The sequence below is a fragment of the Xiphophorus couchianus genome, chromosome 5 (genome assembly GCF_001444195.1).
Source record: "Xiphophorus couchianus chromosome 5, X_couchianus-1.0, whole genome shotgun sequence".
NCBI lineage: Eukaryota > Metazoa > Chordata > Actinopteri > Cyprinodontiformes > Poeciliidae > Xiphophorus > Xiphophorus couchianus.
This window is the reverse complement of record NC_040232.1, coordinates 20,503,931-20,529,763: the sequence shown is the minus strand read 5'-3', so window position 1 is coordinate 20,529,763 and position 25,833 is coordinate 20,503,931. Positions and strand designations below refer to the sequence as shown.

Sequence of the window (25,833 nt, the reverse complement as noted above, 5' to 3'; positions counted from 1 at the left end):
GAGAGAGAGAGAGAGAGAGAGAGAGAGAGAGAGAGAGAGAGAAGACAGGAGAGAGACGGAGAGAGGGGAGATAGAGAAGAGAGAGAGAGAGAGAGAGAGAGAAGAGAGAGAGAGAGAGAGACGGGAGAGAGAGAGAGAGAGAGAGAGGAGAGAGAGAGAGAGAGGATAGAATAGAGGAGAGAGAGACGGGAGAGAGAGAGAAGATAGAGAGAGAGAGAGAGAGAGACAGAGAGAGAGGAGAGACGGGAGAGAGAGAGAGAGAGAGAGAGAGAGATGAGAGAGAGAGAGGGAGAGAGAGAGGAGAGAGAGAGAGGAGAGAGAGAGAGGAGAGAGAGACGGGAGAGATTATATAGAGATATATAGATATAGATATAGATATATAGAACAGTAATATACGTATATACTGTATAGATATATATAATATATAGATATATATATATATACTGTATATATATATATATTATATATAATATATATATATACAGTATATATACGTATATACTGTATATATATATATATATATATATATATATATATATATATATATATATATATATATATATATATATATATATACTGTATATGTGTGTGTGGTGACACTGAAGCACATTTCTCTTAGCCACTCTTCAAAATGGAAAAGACAAGAAAACATGCCATTCAAATAAGTCCGATGTTTGATGTTCTTCAGCCTCTAAACTAGAGCTCATCTTCAGATGAATCTTTGACAAATGACACAAAAGCTCTTAGCATCCTGGTTAGAAAAATTCCCAAACTCCCTGATTAATATAAGATTATTCTACTGTAAAAAAAATTGCTGATTTATTTGAAGTGTTTGTATCGATAAGCGTGGAGGCCACAGACAACATTAAACCTCACAGAAAAAATATTAAACCTTTAACTTTAACATTGTTGCAGGCTCATATTGTTGGAATTAATTCTGTGTTTCTTTTTGTATTTTCTTTTCGTTTTATGACCATTTTATGTCTTCCTCACTTGATGTATTCGTGAGAATAAATCTGTAACCTTGTTGGACGAAAAAGCAGAAAACAGACTTTTCCATTGGATACACTTATTTTTTTCTTTCAGATGTCTTATGATGCTTTTGTTTAAAATGTCTCAATGACATTACCTAAAAATTATTCAGAGTTGGAGCATTGTGTAATATTAACAAAAGCTATGGTAATCAGATGACAGCTGCTTCACAGAGAGTCATTACTGGATTGTCTGTTTTGCATTTGCTATGTTTCATTTCTTTCAGGATTCATGTGATTGTCACAGGGTCTCGCATCATAGATACGTCTCTTTCATTACAGCTAAAACCGGATGTTACTCTAAATCACTGAGCCTTTTGCTCATGCTGAGCAGTTTCAACATCTCAATAAACTGAACAACTAATGAATCAGATACACTTTCACCGCATTAAAGCTGAGCGACGATTCAAGTGAGAAACTCAATTATTGAACTCTGACCTTTGAAAACATATTTCGGTTGGCTTTGATGCAATTTCAATCTAAAGTTTACAGCGTGAGTTGCTGACTGTAACAGCAGCACTGAAGCATGACGGAGATGTTATTTAAAAAAACGATTCCCATCTGAGATTCTTTTTTCCATTATAAGCAGCTTTACAAAAACAATGTTTTATGGATATATATTTATCTTTAACTAATCTACAGAGTAAGAGCTGACTCTGACTCACTCTCTGGTTTCTTTGATGCACTACTTCCACGCGTCATGATTTTTATTTTACTTTTGCTCTGTTTATTGTTCATTTTTGTTGCAGTTTTCCTAGACAGTTTGTGCTGCGTGGGCTTCAGCAGACACCCTGTGAGCTCAACCTTTCTGAGGAAGGGTTGTTGCTGTCTCAAAACACAACCTAACCTTCACAAAAACTCCTTTTTATTCATCATGCGTGTACCTCTACCTCTGTGTCCCAGGGGCCGGGGTTTTCTTCCTGTCTTGCTCAGAAGGAGAGCAGATCAGTTTCTTATTTGACTGCATCGTCAGAGGAATCGCCCCCAGCCGAGCCTTGCATGGCGTGTCGACTAACCAGCCAGGTGAGCATTGAATTATCTCCTACACAGATAAAACACAAATTACTAAGGATGAAAATAAAGTGGTCCAAAATTTACGAGTAAATCCTTGCAGGTGAAATTTCCAACAAGAACTGTTAGCAATAGATCTCAAAAGTGGTTCTTCCACATTTAATTCATTGTACAATTACATAGAGAATTAAACAAATCTATTATGGGGAAGTTGTAAACACACACACACAAACACAAAAATGTTGCAGAAGCATGCACACCCAATGCTGGCCAAACTGCGTATGAGGCCTTTAGAGGTTCTTCCTTTGGGAGCTCACTGCCAGGAACACCCATCATCATAATTATACATTTAGGAGAGTCAAGCAAAATAAACCAAACAAACAAAAGCTGTTCAAAAGCAAACAACAGGAACAGTGGTGCTAACGTGTAAACCATAGGTCAGGCACAAGCAATGGAAGTGATTCAGTTAGTAATACCTTTGGATTCTGGTGATATAACTTCAAATTATAAAATAAATGCTGAAGGAAATAAATTTCTTCCAAAAAAAAACAAAACAAAAACAGGCTTTTAACAGGGAAACATACATTTTCTTACTAAAAACCTTCAGTTACTTCGATATGTGACCTCATGTGTCCTGTGACGGAGGTTTACTGCCTGTTCAGCTGCATGCATGTAGCATTTGTGCCGAGGCGCCATGCAAACGGAAACACAACATGCCTCTACCCCCGGCGTGTCAGCAGGGAGATTAAGGGGTTGTGTTTCTGCGCGTGAATGATGTGCAATTGAAACATATTGTTGATTTCACAGGAGGGAGACTCAGGAGCTGATTGACACACCAAGGAGCTCCGTGGTGACACCAGCACAGATTTAGCACTATGTGTTACAATCCACCTTCCTGGGTTTAAGCATTTATAGTGTTTTTGGTGCTAAACTTGCTCTGAGCATCTTAAGGAGAAATAAACACACAGATGGTTCAATTTGCTCACAAGGTCTGAGGAGGTATTTAGAGTTGTTTTGTTGTCACCCACAAAAACTAAATAGCAACAGAGGAGGTGTTTTTACTTCTTCTGATAACTATTCTTTTTTCCTTTATTAAAGAAAAGTCAAAAAGTAAAATTTTCATCTTTCAATCCAAAATGAGTGCTGACTGTGCTCCATGTATTTTAACATGTATTTTATTCTGCGTGTAATAGATCAACACAGCATCAAACTGCTGCAAACTGATTTTTCTCCCTTCAGCCAAACAAACAACATGCAGACTTTGCAGGGTGATTTAGAAATATTCAGGTGCCTTTCAAACTATTGGAAATGTCATTAGAAAATATACTTATTTCTGAAAGTGAAACTATATTTACAGATTCATTACACAATGAGTGAAAATTTTCAAATTGCCAGCATTTGCATCTAGTCTCAAGTATTTATTTATTCCTTATATGTATTTTTGATAAGTATAACTGAGAGATAAATGAAACCATAATTATCTCAGCAATTTTGAATATTGTAAAAAAAAAAAAGCTGAGCAAACTTCCAAAAAGAGTTAATATTTTACTCTAATTCTACATTTATTTTAGTGTTAACCCACCAATCAGTGTTCTCTGAATCCTACATCACGCGGTGCTGAGAATAACCTATAATTAGCGATAAGCAGCGAAGTTAGCAGATGTTACCCGACCCCGCGCATAGCGTAGTGAAGAAACCTAGCATCTGATCTGCAGCAGTAGCTGCCGTGCAGGGGCACAGATCCAGGAGGCTGATGACACGTACGCTCTGTGACCTGCAGCAGCATGAGCTCACAGCCACACCTCAGCATGTGTGTGTGTGTGTGTGTGTGTGTGTGTCAGGGCTTAGTTGTCTAATTAGTTGGGTTTTACTTCAAGTTTTAGTCTAAGTTAGATGGTTATTAGTTGGGACAACTGGTAGATGTCACATTTACACACAGTGGACCAATATTTTAAAAGAATGGTGTCATCAACACAATAAACAACTCAACTTCAGGCTTAACTTTATTGAAACACTTAATATGTTGGGAAAAAATCATTGACTTTCTCAAAGAAGGTAAAAATACATGGTCTTGTGGAATCATAGTGATAAAGAGGTGAGGGTTAGATTTAACCCTAACCTCTCTACAGTCAAAGTACAAAGTCAGGGAATATTTCTTCACATTTACTGTCTATTTGTGGCCACATACTGTTGTAATACAGACTGCAGTGGTAACATTTCATTCTAGTCACTTAAGTTTTTTTAAATTTAGCAAAGTGCTAAATATCCTTTCAATTTTGCTTTAGTGTGGTTCATATGGTGCTTTGCAAGAACCTGCATTAAACATTTTGCTATGCTACATTCATTTTTTTTTTTTTATTTATATTTTATGTGAGAGACCAAGATGAACTAGTGTATAACTGTGATGTGAAAGAAGAAGACTCCATGGTTTTCAAAAAATGTAATCCAGTCGTTTTCTGCTCCCCTGAGTCAACACTTATCTAGCAGCTTTGCATATCTAGAGACTGAACTTTCTCCCATCCTGGCATCCCGCCTTATTCCAGCTCTTGAGTGGACTTGAAGTTTCCCATCTCGCCACAGACTGTGGAATTGTGCTTTGATTTCAATCATTCCTTTGTGTTTGGTGAAGTTAACTTTCCAGAAGGTGAACTTTGAACCCAGTCCCAGACTTTTTAGCAGCTTCTAACCCAGCAGCTACCAACTGTGGTCTTACTGCCTCTTTTTAATGAATCCCCGCCCCAACACGTGAATCAAATGGCTTAATTACCTCCTCTGCATGTACTGTATTCTTGTTGTGCAGAGGTCTGGTGATGAGCTGTTCATTTGCTTCAGGTGTGCAGAAAAGCATCTAAAAAAACCAATAGCACCCAAAGACCAGAGTCCTGTATTAGTTGGACCTTTCTTCTCATCAGTGTTGTTTCTTTTTTCTTTTACTGTATAAACAGCAGGTCGGGATGCAGACCCCGCCTCTGCAGAGAAACGGATCAGCCAGGAGACCTGCGAGCTGGAGAAGAGACTCAGCATGTTGTCTCAGTGCAGTCTGGCCAGTAGCTCATGTGAGTCCTGCTATAAACCTTCCCTTTGGGTTTTAAACCAACAGCGTACCGCTCATGATGCTGTTCTACATATCGCTAATCCATTTATCATCTGTCCAGCCACAGACTGTGGAGATATTTTTGTCTGAATTATGTGTGTGTTAGCCAGAAATCTGAAGAGGTCCAACAAATAATTTGCACTGATTGTCTCTGGAGACGCAGTGAGAGTTTAGGGGGTAAATTATAAGTCACTGCGGCAAATGACGGCAGTTCTAGTTTTTTTTTCCTTTTTCTAACCTATCCTGTCTGGCATTGTGGTACTTTGTTTTTATGTCAAGGTGAGGTCCAACAGATTTACTTTCACAAGCGGAGCGTTACGGCTTTTGCTATGATGGTCTGCTTGATAAAACTTAAAATAGAAATTTCTTTGAGTTTATCTGAAATGGAATGGACAAAGTTTGCCTCTAAACCTGAAGAAAGAGAACAAAACAAGAAACCACAACTACAAACATATGTACTGTATATATTAAGATATCGGTACATGGTAATGCAAAATGTATTTAGCGGCAACTGCAGCCCAACTCGGTGTGTATCTGACAAACACCTGAATCTAAACACCGGTGTGTGTGTGTGTGGGGCTGTGTCAAATGACTGATCCTGCAGGATCAGTCATTTGAACAGCATAGATGTTCTGTTGACTTTTCTCTCAGTCGGTGTGGTTACTCACCTTTTCATCAAAACCTGTTGGCTTTCTTCTCCTCTCCAGCCTCCACTTACAGCTGCAGCACATCTGTTGCCGGGGACGACCACAGCTTCTCCAGCTCCTCATCCAGTCAGTCGGATGCAAGTTATGGAAACAAGTTTCCGTTTTGGGTGGAGCCCTCGGTCAGATCGCACCTTTCCAATGAGATGTCGTCTAGCTCCTCCACGCTGAAGGCTTTGACCCGGTCAGACGACAGACTGTACGGCGCTGCCAGGGACAGCTCAGGGAGCCATCAGTCTTCTGCACAGCGCCAACCTCGAGGGCTTAATGACTGCGACCGCCAGAGCTCCTTAGACAGTGGGATTGGAATAGCGACAGGCAGTCAGTCATCGTATTCTGGGAGCTATTCTTCATGCAACGGGAGTCTGGACATGGCCAGCCAACAAGGAGGAGGAGGAGAGGACGATGAGTCAGTGGTCAGCCCTCCTGCTCCTTTCAATCCCCCTTCTTCACCTCCTCCAATGCCTCCTTCATCACCTTTTCACCCCACGGTTGTTCCGGAGCACAAATGCCCATCCAGGTGCGCCTCCCAAGCATCTCAGAGACGCAGCGCGGAGTACCAGATCCCCAGCCTGCTCAGACAGTGGTATGACACCCCCAGGAGTCTTCTTCAGGCCCTGACGCTGAGAGAATCGTCCGCCCAGAAAGCCCCACCAGACCTGAGAGGCAAGGCCTTTACTGGCGGAGGCGGTGGTCAGGAACAGAGGTTAGATGTGAGAGGTCCCAGAAAACTGAGGGCTCAGTGTCAGTGGATGATGCAGCGCTCACACTCCTGGGGTAGTGAGAGAGCGCCCCCTGTGGACAGTGAAGGAGAGTCCACACCTTCGGCTCAGGCGGCCTCAAGCAGCTCGGTTCCAGCAGAGTCGCAGGTACCAAACTTTCTCATCTTCTCTTTCTGAGATCCGCTTTACTCTCGCATTGCCGCTAAACAATAAAACAGAGCCAGCCGTTTATTTCTTAGGATGTTGATAAAAAAGGAGAACCCGGTAGATGAGCCGGAGATTGCTTCTCACGAGACGCTGTGAAATTAATATGAGTAAGCCAGGATAGAAAAAGAAAATCATAAAAAGCCATTTAAACTACTTCTATATATTGTATTCATTTGCATTCACCATTATCCTTACACATCACAATAATACAGGGCCTTGGACAATTATTGAACTTTTTCACATTTTGTCACATTGCAATCACAAATTTTAGTGCATTTAATTGGATTATTTATATGATGGTTGAATTAAATGCATTCATTTGAAAGACAAATATGTTACATATTTTTAAAAGTGTTTGACTAACCACAGTCTGAAGCGTGTAGTGCATTTGTATTCAACCCCTCTAACTCGTTGGTCTGGTCTCTATCAATTTTACACATTTAGAGGCTGAAGTTTTTCTTCTTTCTTCTCTGGATCACACATCGAGCTCAGCGAGTCAGACTGGATGGAATCAGTGAACATCTACATTCAAGTGTTGCAACAGATTTACTTTTGGACTTTGACCATGCCATTGTTTAGGGTCTATTTTCTGCTGGAGGGTGGACCTCTTCCCCAGTCTTAAGTCTTCTGCAGCCTCTAACCAGGATTATGCTGCATTTAGCTCCATTGATCTCTGATCAGCTTCCCTTTTATTGCAAAAAAATCCCCCTCACTCCCGTTGCACTAAATGGGTGCTTGAAGTCTCACGAGTCAAAGACATGTGAGATTCGGGTCTAATAACCAGAATTGAAGAAGCCTTTGATATGAGAGAAGAAAATCTTTGAGTAACAAGACATAACAGGCGGCTGGTTTCTGTTCTATCATTCAAGATAACAAAACGTCAGTCATTTGTTTACATTCAACAAGCTCCTTGAATTGAACAATAGTGACCTTTCTTGTTATTTTAACGGAATCGTTTGATACAAGTAGGAATGAAAGCTAAAATGCATAATCACTAAAGATGACCATCACCTATATTCCCTGCAGCCAGCTCAATATCAGATTCAATAAGTTAAAACATCAGATCAGCTGTAAGAAATCCAGAGGAGTAAACATGAGCTGAAACATCTTGTAGGTGGTGGAGTGCATGTTTTAGCAGCGTGGGCAGCATTTAGTTAGATATTGAAGTAGTCCTAATGCTCCAAAAAACAGAAACACAGATTACATGTTATCTGCTGTGAGAAAACAGGGGCGACTCTTTAGTGTCACTCTGCTGTCTGATTTCAGGTCGGGATAAGAAATACATGAGAAAAGAGACGGGAACTGGCAAATATTTGTGTTTCCTGATTGATAGCCTGTCTCTTTGTCTACATGTTATGTCTGTCCTTTGATCCATCTCTTGGTTTCCTTTTCCATCTGTCTCAGTCTCTGTCCATTCCTCTGTCAGTCTATCATTTCACCACTTCATTCATCCACCTGTCAGTCAGTCTTTTCTGAAATTATGACATGATCCCTGTGTAGGGATCCTGTTTAGAGATAATACACAACAGGTTACTGTTCATATAGTACAAGGACGATGTTGATGCTAATATTCTTTAAGCTGTTTCTACAGATTTTGATTCTCACACTAAAAGTTTGGACGTACAACTATCTGGTCCGAATGACTTTGGATGTCTTTGGTCACAGAACCGCGGGTAGAGAGACATGCAGAGTAGATCCAAGCTCCGCACAGAGGTGACAGTAAAACAAAGCCAAGTATTTTTAAAGCTCTGAGGTAACTGAGTTGGAGCACAGAAGTAAGAGGCCTATTATTATTATTATAGGTGTCCATCACCAGCCCGCCTGCTGGTCCGTATTGTTTTCTCTTTGATATGTTTGTCTGAAACCTGAAAAAGCCCCTAGACGACATCCCCCGCTCTGCGGCTAATTAATTCTCCGCTAGGTTTGTGAACAGAGGCTTCTTCTTGTTGCTGGGAAAACTCATCGGAGCGGCGAGTTTTTTAAATTAATTAATTTTTTTGCTAATCACTTGTATGAGCGTGCGTTAAACTGAACATGTGTGAGGAGAAGCAAAAGGTGACTGATGGAGTAAATGACAGGTGATGAAACTGCCAGAAAGTCCTGCTGAATGAAACACAGATGACTTTTGTGTCAGAACTTTGTCAGAATGAAACAAACCTTGGCATCCTGACTCCATAAGCAGCGTAACGTCTCTAAAGATAAACTGTGTCACATGATGTAACTGAAGACCTGGCTGGTTGCCTTATTACAGGCTGTGGGGAGGAGAAAATGGTGAAATTGGCTCGCTGTCAGACACTTCTCCAGGAGGAGGCCGCCACCCTTTTGTCTCCTGTCTGCCACCTCTGAAGATGTCAGCGCTGCCTCTCAACTCCGTAGCATCCTCTTTTCTTCACCTCCTCTTCCTCACTGTTGCTCCTCTATTAATTCATTTTGAAGCCTCTTTGTCTACAGCAGTTGTCTCCCTCCTACTGTCCGTCTAGCCGACTGAGTATGAGGAAAAAACAATTTGCTGTCTTGACTTAAGTGCTTGTCTGTCTGCTCTGTTTGGTTTATATTACATTACACCACAGCTTCAAAGAGTGTAAAAAATGCTCTTATAAGTAATCGCCCTAGATGATGATGAAAGATGCTCTTGCACATTGTGCAGCCTGTACTTCAGGCCTCTGACTCGTCATCATTATTTACTTTGTCTCAGACAGAATATGTGAGCCATATAAAAACAAAAGAACACAAAGTCAAAAAGCTTCTCTGCAGAGGCCCAAACACCATTGAGTCCATCAAGTAGAAAAGTATCGCACAGAGCTAAGTCCAGTTTTTTTTTAAAATGTTTCCTGAATGGTATCATACCCTGAGACAAAACTAATATAGATCTACATTCTGACTCTCTTCTTCTGGAAACTGAAAGTTTCACCTTCTCTTGTTTGGAAAATAGCTCAACCTTGGCGAGATTGAATGGAAATCTCATCTGTGAATATCAGCCTTCAAGTCTCCTCACCAATTCTCAATTGGATTTAGTTCTGGACTTTGATTAGACCATTCAAAGGAATACATATGTTCTGATTTATAACATGGAGTTGTCCTTTACTCTCCCATCTTCCTAATCACTACTGAAGGAAGGTTGTTTGGTGGGGTTTGCAAATGGGTCCCTGGGCAGAAGCCAATGATATTTAGGGGCCAAGGCGTGGAAAAGTTTGGGAACCTTGTATCTAACAAACTTTGGAAGCCTTCAAAAAACAACTGGATCCATTCACTCAGATTAAATTATTCAAAACAAGTATACTCTGTCTACTGAAGAGATTACTTCAAATGGCATCTGGGGTCTGTGGATTTTAATTTGGGGCATCAGAGTAAAGGGGTTGAATACAGCTGCACACTTTTCAGATTATCTGTAATAATATTTTGAAAGTGACATGTTATTGAATTTCCCTTAGGGTAATCAGGGGGAAAAGGGCATAATAAAAGTGTATGCCACACTTTTGAGATTTTTATTTGTAAAACAGTGGGACCTGCTGTTGAGGGCATAATGCATATTTCTCCTAATTTCTTCTAACATGTTTTTCTTTTCATCTCAATCCATTTCTTCTAGGAACATGGCTCTTTAGTAACAGATCTTTCTTCTGTCTTTTCTACCAAGACACAAGGTACGTAGTATGAAGTGTAAGACTAATTGTTTCCTGTTTATGTACTCTAACCTATTTACTAGTTTTTGATTATATTAAGAGAAAATATTTTTTAAAAGCTGCACTTCATTTTAATAAAAACCTTTTATTATTTCATGGTTGTGTTCAATGACCTCAATGCAAATGAATGTCATAAACTGTTGCCAAACTCTTGTGCAGGGGAGAAACTCGGAGACAGTGAGAGTGTTAAGGTCAAAGGTCTGAATAGGAAGTTGTCTGGTTCACCACCTTCAGTTCCTCCTCCGCCTCCTCCCCTGACGCTTAGTACGCTCAGAACGATATCAGCATGTGGTAAGTAAAAAGTCATTTTTTGGTTAAATGAAAATTATATTTTTTGTGTTAATTTTCTGACATAAAATGCTCTCTGAACTCGATGTGAGACCGAAAATCTCCAGGGACGAACATCGGGGTCTGGTGCAATATGACCTGCACCAGACAGAGCCCTAATGCCAAGTCCTGCTGCTTTGGTCAGTTTTAGGAAATGGAGCATTTCCTAAAGGAAGCCTTTGCGGTTTGGTTTTCCTTTCCTCACAAAACAGCAGAAAAATACTACATGACTGGAAGGACTGTAGCTACTGTGGTTGCAGAAGCAAAAGCTCGAGTATGGGAGGAATTCAGAGATTCTATGGAATGTTTGTATAGCCCAAAAGAAGTCCTAGAAAACTGTTTTAATGACCCAGAAAGAGAAAGGAGGGACCATCCCAGGCTGTGTTTCAATTGGTTGATGATCCAGATGAAGGATATTATTTGTAACCCTTGCTGAGGGAGTCATAGGAGTCAGGTCAATGTGCGTTTTATAGGTCTCGAGAGGTGTTATGACAATCTTCCCTGATTTATTTTATGGGGTGCTATAGGACTACGGAGGGGCTGGGTTACCTTTAAGAACTATCTGGCATATGCAAAGAAATATATCTGGATTATTGGCACCAAGATGACTTTGTTTCCAACGTTGGTTTATTCCAACATTCTCCTGTCCTTCATCCATTTCGTGACGTTCGTGGTAAATATTGAGTTTTCTCAGTTTTTGGTACATGTGGTTCTCTTTGGTGTCGTCAAGCCACAATCTGAATAGATCCAATATTGATGTATTGGATCTATTCAGTGCAGCATGTTGTGTGGTTTAAATTACATCAGCTGGTCTGGTATACTGGAAAAAGGGTAATTGCTCTGTCTGGTTAGGGGTGAGACTTTGCGTCAAGCAGAGGGTTTGAGATATCGTGCTGTTTTGGTCATGAGTGGTGGTAGGATGGAGATGTTATAGTTTTCTCTGCAGTAACCCAGTCTGGGTTCAGCATCAGAGACAGCTTGAGGAGCTGCTGCTTCCCTGCATTGAAGGGAGTCAGTTAATGTGATTCGGACATCTGACCAGGATTGATCAGAGGTTACTCTGGGAACTCCCAGAGGAAGTTGGAGAGCATGTCTGGGTTTCCCTCCTGACTTACATCTAACCCAACCCAATATTTGGTATAACCCAATATTTAGTAAGTTAATTATTGACGCAAACTTTGTTGTGTTTTTTTTCAGCTATGTTCCCGTCCATCCGAGAATCTCATCCGTCTCCATCCACTGGCCTTCACAGAGACTACGGTAGCAGCTACGTTAATATCCCCACTACTGCCCTTCAGGCCACGACCACAGAGCTGCTGTACTCACAGCTGAACCTGCACAGCTCAAGTCATGAGTCCAGTCCATACAGAGCTGTGAGACGGGATCTCCTGCAGCTCTATAGGCACAGTAAGAACAAATCACTTTTTCCCCCCCCTTTTTCTGGATGCACAATTTTGCTCCTGCCTTTTCCTGCAAAACATTACCGCATGTGGATGTTAATTGATTATTGATTTGTTAGGAAATGTCAGCTATAGTAAAACAGAGCAACAACTGCATTGTGCCCCCACTATTTTCTACACTTGTTTATAAAAGGACCCTAAACTCCATTTAGATCAATATCTCATTGACTAAAAGTCAATACATGTTAAATAAATTTTTTGGTACATGTTGAAAAGATGATTAAGTCAAATTAGCAAGGAACACAAGAAGAAATTCAATACTGTTTTAATAGCAAAAGAGTATTTAAAGTGAAACATTTTTTTTACAACAGGTGAAACTAGATGCAATAATTCAGAAGTTATTTCAAAAATCAACACAGAAATGGAAACATTTATTTTCTAAGTACCAGAACAGAAGTCCAGCCTAATGAATCATGAATCAAGTGCGAAGAAACAAATGCATGTTTCTCTAAATTTGTCTGTCAATAAGTTAAAGGATGTTGTGAAATGACACCCAAATATTCCCCCCCAGAAGATGATGCCATCAGGTACGCCCACCTCGACATCGCTGCCATGGAAACAGCTCAGAGAGTGGGGGCGGAGCATGTTCAGGGCAGAGAGGACAGGCTGACTCAGCTGGAGAGCAGGTGGCGAGGGCCACCGAACTGACTCTGCGACGCCCAACTCCAGAAGGACTTCAGAGTGGTTTTCCACCGCAGCCCCCTCTGAATATCTCAGTAAGCTGGAAGGCCTGCTCCCAGTCAGTCGTACCGATCGCTGCTGCACTTACACACACCCACAGGTTCACCAGCGCAGTCATTTCCACAAGCAATTCATTCCACTAAAAGTAAGAAAATGTGTGGGAGGTTTTTCTGCTGTTGTCATCTTGTAAAGTGCAACTTATTTTTAAATTAGTGTTTGACACAAATTTCACTGCATGACACTAAACGTAAGGTATTGAGTTTTGTTTTGTTTTTTTACACAATGTTGGCGCACTAGTAAAAACTTACTTAATTAGGAAGGAATGACACCAAAGTCATGATTGATTTAGACAAAAAAAAAAAAGCAGGGTGCCATGATGTGTTGAGCTGAAATGACATTTATAAACAGCCGCCGTTTGAGTTTGCAGCAGGATGTGATCTCACAATGAGATCAAGCCCTCCTCGTTGCACTGAAACCAACAATCGACTGTAAAGAGTCCCAATTCGCCGAGCTATCATTCCCCATCAAAGTGGCGAAGCGCTCGATTGAAATAAGCGGCTTAAAGTTGGATCCCCGGTGCAAATGACATTAATCCGAGCCCATGTGGCCCGAGCAGGACACGACTGAGTAATCAGCTGGTCGCTGACATTATTCATCACAGCAATCAATGATTCTGCTGCAGCGGCTCTCGGAGGGGAGCCGCTGCTAAAGTGGAAAAGCACCATTTGGGTTTCAGCTGCTCTGCTTTCTAACATAAGAAGCGATTCAATATTTAGCAAATTCTTTTTACAGCTACAGTTTTCTACCTAATGTCTCTGTGGAAGAAAATACAAGACGATTTATCATGAACATATAATAATGTTACTTCTGTAGGTCTTGTAAATATTAGCTGCTTCTTTGTTTACCAAGAAAAAAAAAACCTTTACTAGAGATTATATATTTTTAAAACCTCAGTTGTGTATATTGGCATGTTTTTGTGAAAATTAAAGATTAACTGCTTGTTCTCTACATTTTTGATTGATCATTTTAACACTTTTGTATCATTTCAATAAACCGACGTACAACTGCCAACAGTGGCAGCAGCACAAATACCAGTCTAAATATTTAATTTTCACAATTAATTACAGACAAATGCAGAAAAACCACATTGTTGCCCTTATTTCACCAACCAGATCTGGCAGAAGTAAAGGAGTAGTGCCACATTTTCAGCTTTAGGTACTAAAACTGGTTTTCCACATTTGCTTGATTTAGCATACAATTACAACAGAACATTTAAGTAATTAAATTATTTCATTAACTCATTTCATTTGATCAGTTTACTAAAAAAGTTAAAGTTTGTCCGTCCGATCTGCAAACTTTGTATAAATCATTCAACCAGTCACACAGTAAAAAAGAAAACCTTCCATATCATATTTTTCAGTAGCTGACAGGATTGATTCCCACAGTTCAAGCAGGGTGCAGTTTCATGATCCTCCAGTGGTGGCGATCAGGAGCTGAACCTCACAGCTCGTTGTGCTGCAGACCCTGACGAGAGATCTTATTGGACAAATCCTGCATGTGTTTCTTCATCTGAAATCAGAAGCACACATTTTGCAACATGCTTCACGTCTGCAGCACTCAAGTTTACAAGTAGATAAAAATCTAACTTCTCTTTTTATTGTGTTATTACCACATACTGTACAGACCAAATGTTTGGACACACCTTTCTAATTCAATGGGTTTTCTTTATTTTCATGACTATTTATAAGGCAATAAATCCCACTTATTAACCTGACAGGGCAGGTTGACCTATGAAGTGAAAACCATTTCAGGTGACGACCTCTTGAAGCTCATCAAGAAAATGCAGAGTGTGTGCAAAGCAGTAATCACAGCAAAAGGTTGCTACTTTGAAGAAACTAGAATATAAGGGGTATTTTCAGTTGTTTTACACTTTTTTGTTTAGTGCATATTTGCACATGTGTTATTCATAGTTTTGATGCCTTAAGTGTGAATCTACAACGTCAATAGTAATGAAAATAAAGGAAACTCATTGAATTAAAAGGTGTGTCCAAACTTTTGGTCTGTACTATAGTTACTTGTGACTATGTCCAAATCAGACTGTCCAGCTCCAAGAAAGATTGAGGTAACTTTTCATTTTTTTTTAGAATTTAGAAGAAGATAAAACAACAAATAAAAATTTAATTTTTTAGGGAACAAAAGGTTTTATAAAGCCATCAGTTTTGTTATTGATAGAAAAAAATTTTTAGGGACCATTTTTCTGCTTTGTCATCTAGACCTTACAAAACTGGGTCTGTCTTTTTTTTTTTTTTTTACTTTTGCAAGCCAAATTGAAGGTATTAAATTCAGGAATCTTGAGTGAATAATTTATCATAATAAGTTTGCTTGAAACATAAGGTTTATAAAGTAAACATCAGATACAACAAAACAGAAAACTGCTTTGTTTAAATGGATCTGACTGCAGAGGTTCAAGAGCATCTCTTTATTTTATAGAAGTTTCTGTCTTACCTTGTAACCCATCTCTCTGGTCTTCTCAGAGAGTGTGTTGTACTTCTCCTGGTTCCTCTTGATGTGCTCTGTGTCTCCCAGAGACTCAACATGTCGCAGCTTCTGGTGAGACAGCTCCAGCTGCTCCTGGTAGTGGTGGTGCTTCTCCACCTTGGTCTCAAAGTGATGCAGCTCCTCCTGAAAGAGCGGAGAGAAGATGGATATGAACTGAGCAGAGCAGAATGAGTTCGCCTTCAATTACATGAACAGTGGATCCGATAAACACTTGAAGCAGCAGATAAAGCAGAAATGTCACTGCAAACTCAAGCTGAATGTAGCCCTGTGATCCATCTGATCTTGGCTTCGATACAAAGTGAAGGGCAAAGTAATGCATTTAATCCTGCTTCTACTAAAGCAGCACTTGAGTTAAAAGTTGAACCTCTTGAGTTAAAATGAACGGGGCAAAAAAAAAAAAAAAAGTTTCTAAGAGGCAGACTGACAAAATCCTCACAAAGCAACCTCGGTAAGTGCTGTGAGCCTCACCTTGAGAGACTCCAGCTCATCTTTGCTGAGGTTTGCCCTCTTCGCAGCCTCCCACAGTTCAATCACACGCGGCTCCCGAAACACTGCAGAGCAACGACACACACAGAAAGGGGAAGAGACAAACTAAGGAGACGGTTTGGAGCTACAATGGCTCTGAAACACAGACAAATGCCGTTTTAATATGACAAACAACATAGCCCACTTCTCACTTGTTCTTCACATAAACAATGAATGAACAATGTTTCCAAATGCTTTCCAATTCACAAATTTAGACATTACCTGAAAAAAAAAAAAGAAGTAAAATTTCTATCCATTCTCCATTGCAAATATCAACATTTACTGTTAATTTACAATGCTGGGATAAAACCGTCATCTCAAATGATCAAAATTAACATATTGTTAATGGGGAAATAAAAATGAATGGGAAAAGATGTTGCCATTTTACTAGTTCATTCTGTCTCTGTAGTAGTATATGGAGATGAATCGATCAGGTAAACTCAACTCTTATTGATCAGAAATTATAATTTAGGTTGTAAAAATCCTTCACGTAATATATCAGGCTTCCTGCTGATGAAGGGATTAACATTTCCCTCAATATCACCTCCAGATACTCCAGGACAATGAAGCTCAAGTTACTGCTGGTGGCTGTACAAAGTGTAAAGTTTTTTATTATCCTAAATGTATTTTTACTGTTCTATACAACTTCAACTATTGAGAATATATTGCAAGCAGCCATTTATTCTCCTCAGCCCTAAAACATAAACAGATTTGACTATTTTACTAGAGATGAAACTGATCAATCAACATCAGAAGCTGATGAGTTTTCCCTTTATCAGTTCTGATCAATGACTGGTAGGTCAAATTTAATGAATTACAACTAAGAACTTGTGCCAGTTTTAGCAAATAAATATATCAGAATGTACTTCAGTGCACTCTGTTTTCAGTTTAATAGAAAGGCCGATAAAGGTTAGTGATGAATGCCTCGGTTTATAAATGGAGATCATTTCTTCAATTTATGTGAGATTCAAACTGCTGCCAAGCTACCTGCCGGACATATTTACTACAACAGTAACAGAAAATAGTAAATAAATTTAGTTGTTGAATTAAAAGTGTATTGGAAATGTCTCCACTGTGGTGCTAAGGAAAAAAAACGCTCATAATTAATTATAAACTAATTATTAAACAGCGCTGCGTAAATTATGTAGCGCCCTGTCACTTGCTCCCCACCTTCCTCCGTCTCTCCACGCACTCCTCATAAACATGCTGTTGCAGTAAAATGGAGAATATATTAAAAAAAAATTTCAGAAGGAAATAGAGTCTCGTCTGTGTTTATTTGGATACAGAGTAGGATCCATGTGGTCACTCAGGACGCATTTAAATACCAGATCTGAATGAGGCATTTCGAGCAGGACGCTTCAAATCCAACAACTCAATACTGATGTTGACGCCTGGCCTGAACGAACCTTAGTAATACCAGTCATTGTTATATTGTGTTTTTTGTTTACCATGGTGTTGGTGGCTTGTATACTTGTAACATCATAAAGTGGATTAAACTGAAGTCACTCTGAAGGCCCAGGCACCAAATGCGCAGCCCAAAACTGCTTAAATGTTGCAACAGTTTTACGGTAATTCTTTAATCACAACTTTTCTCACATGCTGCTATATGCCAGTGTTTTTATATCGTTAGGTTCATTATGGCCTCTAGCTTCTGCTTTCAAACAACATTTTTCCTGATATGCTTCTCCTAACAAAGTGCCATATAAATCTTTACCTCATTAAAGTAGAGACACTTTGCTATTTGTAACCTTTTAAAAAGGCACATTGTGTTCCGTATTGATGTCGGAGAACGGGAACCTTGGGCTACATTCTTGACTGCTTTGTGCTCAGTCTGTTCCTTTGACGCTTTTTTACATATTTTCCCCATCTTTGGGCTGAAACCCCAAACGACTGAAAAGGAAAACTTTCAAGCTTTTATATATGATGTTAATAAAATATCAAAAAATAAATAAACAGCATTTTGATGGTTTAAAGCAATAAACTTGAGACCAGATGGAGGAACTAAAGAGGGCATCATTGTGACAATGTCCTTGTTTTTTATATATAACCAATCTTAAAATCATATTAGATTTTTATCTCTTTTAGAAGCTAGAACAGAGAAAAAGAAAATATGATTATACAGGAAGCTTAGTGCTTATTGCTCAGTATCATAATAAAAGTTTTATAACTAAGATAAGACCAACCTGCATCCTAGATGGTCTTCAAAACTCATTAGAAATCCAGGAGTATCTAAGAATTACACCATAGAAAAGTAAGACCTTTATTTTGAAACGTAGCAGAGCTTTTGTTTTGAAAAACCAACAGAATCACTATTTTTCACACCTGGTTTAGGTAAATTAGTAATGTGGAATCTAGTTTTATAAATACAAAATAATGAAATACAGAACAGCCTTATTTCCAAAGGAAACAATCCTCTTATCACTAGTCTACTGCAGAAATTTAACTGCTGACATACACAAAATGTTTTTGGTGAAACCAGTCTTGAAGGTCTAACATGACTCTTTTGTTGATCACTGGTTTAGGAATTTTAAATCTACTTAAGCAATAATCCATGAAGACCTGAACTCCTATTTAGTCACATTTTTAAAGCCTCGCATAATCACTGATTTAGGCTCATTAGGGATTTGGATCCTTATTTAGTTGTAATAACCATAAAATAGGAAGAGACTTTCTCCATGTCCCTGGTTGTCATGGCGATTCTCACTTTTTCCCCGTAAGGGATCGGAGGGAGAAAGGATTACCTCAGTTCATCTCGTAAAGACAAACAAAAATCACACAAGATGCAAAAACTCAAATCCTGAGTGACAACAAGGTCACATGTTCATGGCAATGTTTATACTTACACACTCGTTTTTTTCTGTAAAAGATATAAATCCACACTTCAAAAGAGGATTCTCGCTGAAAATAAACCAGATTATATTGGCTGAACCAAGTGAAACTCCCTGTGCACGGGAGGGAGCTGACATAAAACTAAGTCCTAAAACACTGACCAACATTTCCTGAAAGTCGACTGACTTCTTATTAAAGTCACACCAATGATTTTTGCAGGTTGTAGTATGGGGCAAATTAACAGTCCTCATCAAAACTGCATCAATAAATTTGTGCACATGACTCTGTTCAAAGGCTGCCCATTCATTTCTTTGGCAAACATCAATAAAGATCATAAAAGAAACTTTTTCATTTTATTATGGATTTATGCAGAAGTGATTTCCAAGGCTACTTAGTCACCTTGGATCAAAGGCTTGGATTGAGTTTTCTGTCCACACTTCGCTTTAACAAAACAAGAGGAGAAGAAAGAAAATACTGACCAATGTCGAAGGGGACACAAGACCAGAACTACAACAGCAAAGACCCAAACTATCTGTCAGGCAACTGAAGCTTGCAAAGAAAAAAACTACAATGGATTCTGTGAGAAGAGGATGGATGAAAAAGCTGCAAATCGTAAGGAAAAAAAAGAAAAGAAAACGCTAACTGGAACAAGGACAAACTGATTTACGTCAACGCTAGAACTTAGCTCTGAAAGCAGTTTTAAAAAACGTCAATCGTTTCCTATTGAAAACCAAATTGAATTTCAACTAAAAGCCAAAAGAAACATTTGTGTGACGCCTGTAGCGTGTTACCTTTACAGAAGAGCGTTACTATGATTACAAGTCTTTGTGAATAAAGAGTCGGGGTAAACGAGAAGCGAGATGTGTTTTTCTTCCTCCTCACCGCTGTCTTGAGAGAAACCCTCGTGGCTGATTTTGCGGAGGCGCTGGAAGCCGTGGTTGAGGTCTCTCATTTTCTCCTTCAGCTCTGTGTGCTTCTGCTGCAGCAGGTGCTCTTTGGTGTCGCCCTCCATGGGGGAGATCACATTCTTGTGAATTTCTAAAGAGAGGGCAGGAGACAAGTGGGGGAGAGAAGGTGTTTGGGAGTGAGGCCAAGAAGAGACGAGTCAAAAGAGGAAGAAATGACAAAGGGATAGAAATTAAAGCAAACAAGCGTTTGATGAGAGTTTTGCAGAAGCTCTGACATAGCCTTGGAAGACAATTGGTCTGATCTTGCGATATTAAAATCAATTCTTCTGTAAGAGCCGTGAATCACCTATAAGTCTGGACTTAACTGACTAACACCATCAGGCTGTGAGATTCCCGTCTGTCTCATCTTCAAGGAGGAAAAACGCAAACAAAGGCCATAATAATAATACCAGCTGACATTTGGATCAAAAAGAGAAAAAAAGGGCAAACAAAAATGAAAATCAAGGAACAGACAGACGGTGAGCAGACAAAGTGGTGAGATAGAGCCTCAGGCCCTGCAGGCAACATATGATTGGCTCAATATTTAAATGCATCAGACAAGCAGAAAAAAACCCTCCGGCTTGTCTCGCAGCGACATAGATGCTGTGGAGATTTTTTTTAAAAAAAAGGAAACGGCAGCAAAGTGTCAGTCCAGCCCAAAAGAGATGCGCCCATCCACTCTCCACGTCTAGATGAAACACTGTGGGGGATTGCCAGCTCTGCTTAAATCTCTCAGTTTGACATGATGAGCAGTGACAGAGTAAAGAGCGGTGGACAGGAACCTGCCCTGCCTGATACCTGCCACCGGACCAAAGAACTCAACGAGAAGCTTAGAACACTAAAGGTTGATAAAATCAGTGCTATGCAGCAAAACCAGGGTCCAAATAATTTTGAGTTTACAGCAACTACCACTCACTAAGAAACAGGTTCGATGGGTTAACGTGGTTCTGATCAGCTGGCTGAAAAAAAGGCTACTGCACTAATCATTTACTTACACAATAAATAAATCTGTTAATTGGAAATAACACTGATTGCAAAAAAAGACACACAAAGAGCTGGTTTGGAAAGTGTTGTTAGTTTGACATTTTACAATTACCAGTGATAAGCTATTAGAAACATGTCTGCCATGTAGCCTATTACGGCTGAAAAGAAAGCAAACAGCCCAACTTATTATCCAGATAATATCAAAAAGGCACCACCTTCTATGCAAAGCATACATAAAAACTAGTTTTTGCTGAAGTCTGCAAATCAAAATAAATAAATTTTATAATACTATCATTTCATCAATAGATTTTCTCAATTTTAAATTTGTGTGTAAATATTGTAATACTGTAGTATTTTTAATCAAGGTTGTCTTGTTATGACAATCTCAAATCGGCCCAAAAAATGGTGAGCACAGATGAAGTGTCAATAAGTGCAGAATGGACTGCAGTTTGTTTCAGTAGAAACATTTAGCTCACCCTCAGTCCTGCTGACTGTATCCATCAGGATGTTGTACTCATGGATCTTGTCTTTGTGATGCTGGAATTCCCTCTTTAAGCTCTGCAGCTCTTCGTTAGAGAACTTCCCAGAGCTCTTGGCCTGTTGGTAAAAGAGAACAGAGAGGAGTGTGTTTCAAAAGCTACCAAGAACAGTTTTCTGTGTCGCCTTTCCTCTCTCCTTTGCATCTGAGCACAAACCTTGTTCCAGAGTTTGTCCAGTTTGGGATCATCGAACATATCGCCGTCTTTGGCCTCGTGGTCTTTCAGGGAGTTGGTCTCCATCGGCCTCATGTCCCGTTTCCCATCCATGCCATACTTGGCCAGGATCACTGCACAACAAAACCAGGATGGTATAATTACAATCTGTGATCCACAGCCACGCCATTTGCTTTGTAAAAATGGCGGCAGCAGAGTTTGTTGTTGGTAGCAGCATAAAATTAATCTGATTTGCATGTCCATTAATTAATCTTTTGACCCCTCCCGATCCCACTAGGGACAAGAGTGTTAGAAAATGGATGAATGGATTAATGAAACTTTTGAGATAAAGTCATTTAGTCCAAACAAAGACAGCAAACATTTTAAAATAACAGCAAGGAAGAATCAGTAGTAATGAAGGCAGGTGAAGCATAATAAACTTTTGTCATTATATTGACAATGCCTTCAGGTGGGCGTTTAAAAAAAAAGCTTGCGTTTCATGGAACATTAAATAAAAACAACTTAAAATTCAACATGATGGAGAGAAAGAAAACCCATTTACTTGAATATTCACGATCAAAACCTTACTTACAAACTAATAATCCATAAAAAATCTAATTATGGAACATTATGTTTTCTTTTGCTCTGAATGTAACAAATAGTGTTGCCACCTATTTTATACTCCTGCAGTGTATAAAGTTGAACTTTAGTCCCTCAGAAAGTCTGTGCTCACTTTTCTATTCCAGTAAAATGGGTTTCAGCAGCTTATTCAGCAACATATTCGCAACAATATGTGACATATTAACCCATAATGCATCAAGCTGGGACACAGGGTTGTTTTATCTTTTCAATAAACAGAATAGAAGCAGTAGTATAATATTTTATGGCGCTGATGGACTTCTGTACTTCTTTGAGATGCTGTTTTTGACTCAATCGACGAGTTCAAATAGTAAAGCAAGATTTTATTCTTGCAGTGAGTTTTACGAGAGGTGTTGCATAATGAGACAAATAAATATTTTTAAATTTACAAAAGAGCTAAAGAAGTCATGGCTTAGCTGAATGTTTACAGGAACTCTTTGTTAAAAAAAAAATATGTTGGCCAGCAAGAACAGAGAGTTGGTGGCTGGAGCTGGTGCAGAAATGCTACTCTATCACTGAGAGTAATGAGGAGCTTAGATAACAATCTTTAGACATTTTGATCTATAATAGTTGTATAAAATGTGGAGAAATTAAAGTGCTTACACAATAAAAATAAGAATGTATTGCACAAGCTGACAAAACCTGTAATATTTGCATTTCATGTATAAGCAAAAGACTCTTACAATTGAAAGTAGTTGGAAAATAAGTGTGGATGAGAAAGGGAGGCCAGAGAGAAGTTCACAGAGGAAAGGAAAAGAGAGATCATCCACAAAAAGGAGATCATCCACAAAAAAAGAGAGACAAAATCAACTTTATATGAAGGCACAATGTACTGCACTAATCAAGTCCTAAAACACAGAGATGCTGAGACTGAGAGTTTAATCAAATCTCAGCAGAAATACACAAATCCCCATCAATAATATATGTTTTGAATGTAAAACATGCTTATCTGCCCTGTAGGATACAACAGCCAAAAATGTTGCATTGCAAACAATTATGTACATTATTATAAAACAATATTGTGATGAGGATATTTTTGCTTTACACTGCGAAGCTCTGTTTTTCTTTCTATTAGTGAACAGCTACCTTTTACCCTGTCTTAACATTTCACAGCAGATCCCGTTTTTTTTTGTTTTTTTTGGTTTATGTAACATATGGGTTCAATGAAGCCAAGGTGGATGGGATGCAAAATTAGCTTAGGAACAAATAGCAGTGATTCTAAACAGGGTTTTGACCAACAATGCTTGTCAACTGACTGAAATTCAAACCCAGCCCAAGGAGTCACTGATTAACCTTAATCAGATTTCCCTCTCAACACAGGCCAAATTCCTTACAAAAATGAAAAATTAATCTCTACATTTTGTATGTTTTTTGGTCTCTAATGCTCCGAAGATCAACATTTATAGCAAGAGTGTTTCAGTGATTTGTTGCGTGTGAAAATCGAGTTAAATGGGATCACTGGAGAGGGTACGGCGGCTTGTTTCTGAGCTGCTGCCAGAGGTGCTACAAGGGAAGAGGGCGTCCACCTGCTGCTTGTGGCAGAAAGCATCAGATACTTATGTGGGCGGCTGCTTCATCACCTGCAGTTTAGCAGGAGAACATCCTTTCATGCGCTTGTATATCACCTCCTGTTTCCATCCTAACTTGATTAAGCATTTCTTGGTAAATTTAAATCTGCCCTACGCTCAACTCCCCTGCACAGGATTATGTCAGCTTGAACTGTCCATATTTATTATTGGTGTTAAATACTGTCAATGGTGTTGAACTATAAATACACATTTAAATTTCTTAAAACCAAAATAAAAAAAGAACAGACTTATTGTCTCACTTTAGGCTGTTCTCACCGTTAAAGTTGCGCCTGAGCTGGGCTTCTTTCTCCCCGTTCTCATCCAAGCCTTCCACCTTCATTTTTTTCCACTGCAGCTCATCTTTTTCCTGAATCTTTAGGTCACTGTGCAGCTCGGCCTGTCGCACTGGTGTCAGCTGCATCTGTCAACACAAAGGGAGCAGAAAATGAAGGATTACTCTGATAGGAAGAGGAGAAGTGTGTTTGCTTGGTTACTATTTTTAATGTTCCATCAGTCCAGAAAGAAACTGTGAAAGTAGCAATAAAAAAAAAAAACAGACAAAGTGTATACAGTTTGGTTCTATTGTCCTTCCTGCTAAATACACATTGCCTTTAGAACCAATTAGTCAACAAACTACGCCATCATCCCACTTCTGGATCTGTTTCACTGCACCTTTGAGAATATGAACAGGCTGGAAAGCTGAGCAATCTCCCCTCCCCAACAGGATGCCGTACTTTCCCACCGGAAGACGTCAGCCCAGACTGCGTCTCCAGCACAATGAGAACTGGAGCGCCTCATGGTTGTGTACTCGGTCTACTGCTGATCATGACCATACACTGCTTAAACCTGGTGATGCTTAAACCGCATCACCAGGGTCGCTGATGACGACACACTACGGCGGATCTCATCCGTAAGATTGACAGATCAGCATACAGAGAGGAAGTGCAGGTGATAAGTCTGATGCAAAGTCAACAACAGTCTGTCTGTGAACGACGTAAGACAGATGACAGTCAACTTTATTAACACCACTGAACAGTACAACTCCTCTGTGGATGCTCCTTAAACATTTAACACCATGTCAGTGTCAAACTAAGACGTTTATGACGATTAAAAGGCCTAAAATTAAAGATTGTGCTAATTTGGCTGGGAATGTTCTTTGTCACAACGCTAAAATTAGCGTTGAAGTCTTTTCACTATTCATTATTATTAAAGAGTTTGTGATTCTTGAGACCGTTACACTCTCAGCTATGAGATCCACGGGCAAAAATAACACGTCCGGTTAAAGCCCTTTCAATATTTATTAATTTCCACCAGAGCGCAGAAATTTGTTGCTTTATCATGACTGCAGATAGCGACATATTATTCTGTCTTGCGGTACCTACCCGTTTAGCTTTCTCCCACACCTGGTTGAGTTTAGCTATCCTGAACTCCGCTGTCTGCCCACCGCCATCACTCTGCGTGGGCTCATTCACCTCCCGAGAGTATTTCCCTGCCATGACACCCACGCCGAGCCAAAGCGCCGCCACCAAACACTGCAGCCTCATTTTTAAGAGCAGCTACGCGCCAAAAAAAAGAACAACAAACGAGGCTAAACCTGGAAGCACAACAGAGTGTTATTGTAGCTCACTCCAGCTCACAGTCATGTGTTCAAACAGGGGTGGGATTTGTCTTGAACAGTAGACCTCTGGGATATGTAGTTGTGTCTTTCCCGCTTCCTGGGACTGGCAAAACGGACCAAACCCTGAATTAACTACAACTTCCAAGATGCCGCGGGGTCCAGTTGCCAAGCAACGACGCAGCTTAAATCCCGTGAGCGAATAGTAAGCCTCCACGCGTTTACACCGCTGGATGCTGTTCGCATCTTACAAGAAACTACTAAAGGACAGTTTTTCATTATTTTTAAAAGAGAAGTAAACTATGAAGTCTAACTGAGTGCACAAAGCAATGTTGCAAAGCAATACAACTTTTATGTTGTATTGCTTTGCAACATTGATGAACATCATTTCCAGATATAACTTGTGAAAGAGTAAGGGTGATGATTAATTAATATAATTTATTTAGCATTTTTATTACGTAAATTACGTACTATTTGTTGTCTATTGTATTTTTTTGAATGTACTTGTTTTAAATTTCCATACCTTCCTCATAAATATAAACACCACCACCACCAACA

The 25,833-nt window shown here is 39.5% G+C and overlaps 2 protein-coding genes across 2 annotated transcripts; one reads left to right on the top strand and one right to left on the bottom strand.

Moving 5' to 3' along the window:
* The first annotated feature begins 1,948 nt into the window (after positions 1-1,948).
* On the top strand, positions 1,949-13,318 carry LOC114144969 (putative GPI-anchored protein pfl2). The gene is made up of 7 exons (XM_028018249.1): positions 1,949-2,054; positions 4,991-5,098; positions 5,844-6,709; positions 10,356-10,410; positions 10,609-10,740; positions 11,974-12,183; positions 12,748-13,318. Exons 2-7 carry the CDS (start codon positions 5,065-5,067, stop codon positions 12,882-12,884), a joined length of 1,434 nt encoding a protein of 477 aa, XP_027874050.1. The 5' UTR covers positions 1,949-2,054; positions 4,991-5,064; the 3' UTR covers positions 12,885-13,318.
* On the bottom strand, positions 12,486-25,326 carry lrpap1 (low density lipoprotein receptor-related protein associated protein 1). The gene is made up of 8 exons (XM_028018250.1): positions 25,043-25,326; positions 23,937-24,081; positions 21,457-21,587; positions 21,238-21,358; positions 19,713-19,868; positions 15,945-16,027; positions 15,423-15,599; positions 12,486-14,486 (listed from the first exon to the last, which is right to left on the bottom strand). The coding sequence occupies exons 1-8, from the start codon at positions 25,202-25,204 to the stop codon at positions 14,418-14,420; spliced, it is 1,044 nt and encodes a 347-aa protein (XP_027874051.1). The 5' UTR covers positions 25,205-25,326; the 3' UTR covers positions 12,486-14,417.
* Positions 25,327-25,833: the final 507 nt, after the last annotated feature.

Bases quoted from the DNA above. Each gene is read 5' to 3' on its own strand.
- LOC114144969 (XM_028018249.1), top strand. From the start codon at position 5,065: ATGTTGTCTCAGTGCAGTCTGGCCAGTAGCTCAT. The intron at 6,710-10,355 runs GTACCAAACTTT...CATTTCTTCTAG, and splicing joins CGGTTCCAGCAGAGTCGCAG to GAACATGGCTCTTTAGTAAC. The intron at 12,184-12,747 runs GTAAGAACAAAT...ATTCCCCCCCAG, and splicing joins CCTGCAGCTCTATAGGCACA to AAGATGATGCCATCAGGTAC.
- lrpap1 (XM_028018250.1), bottom strand. From the start codon at position 25,204: ATGAGGCTGCAGTGTTTGGTGGCGGCGCTTTGGCTCGGCGTGGGTGTC. The intron at 19,869-21,237 runs GTGAGCTAAATG...CCCTCTCTTTAG, and splicing joins TACAGTCAGCAGGACTGAGG to AAATTCACAAGAATGTGATC. The intron at 14,487-15,422 runs GTAAGACAGAAA...TTCTGATTTCAG, and splicing joins CCAGAGAGATGGGTTACAAG to ATGAAGAAACACATGCAGGA.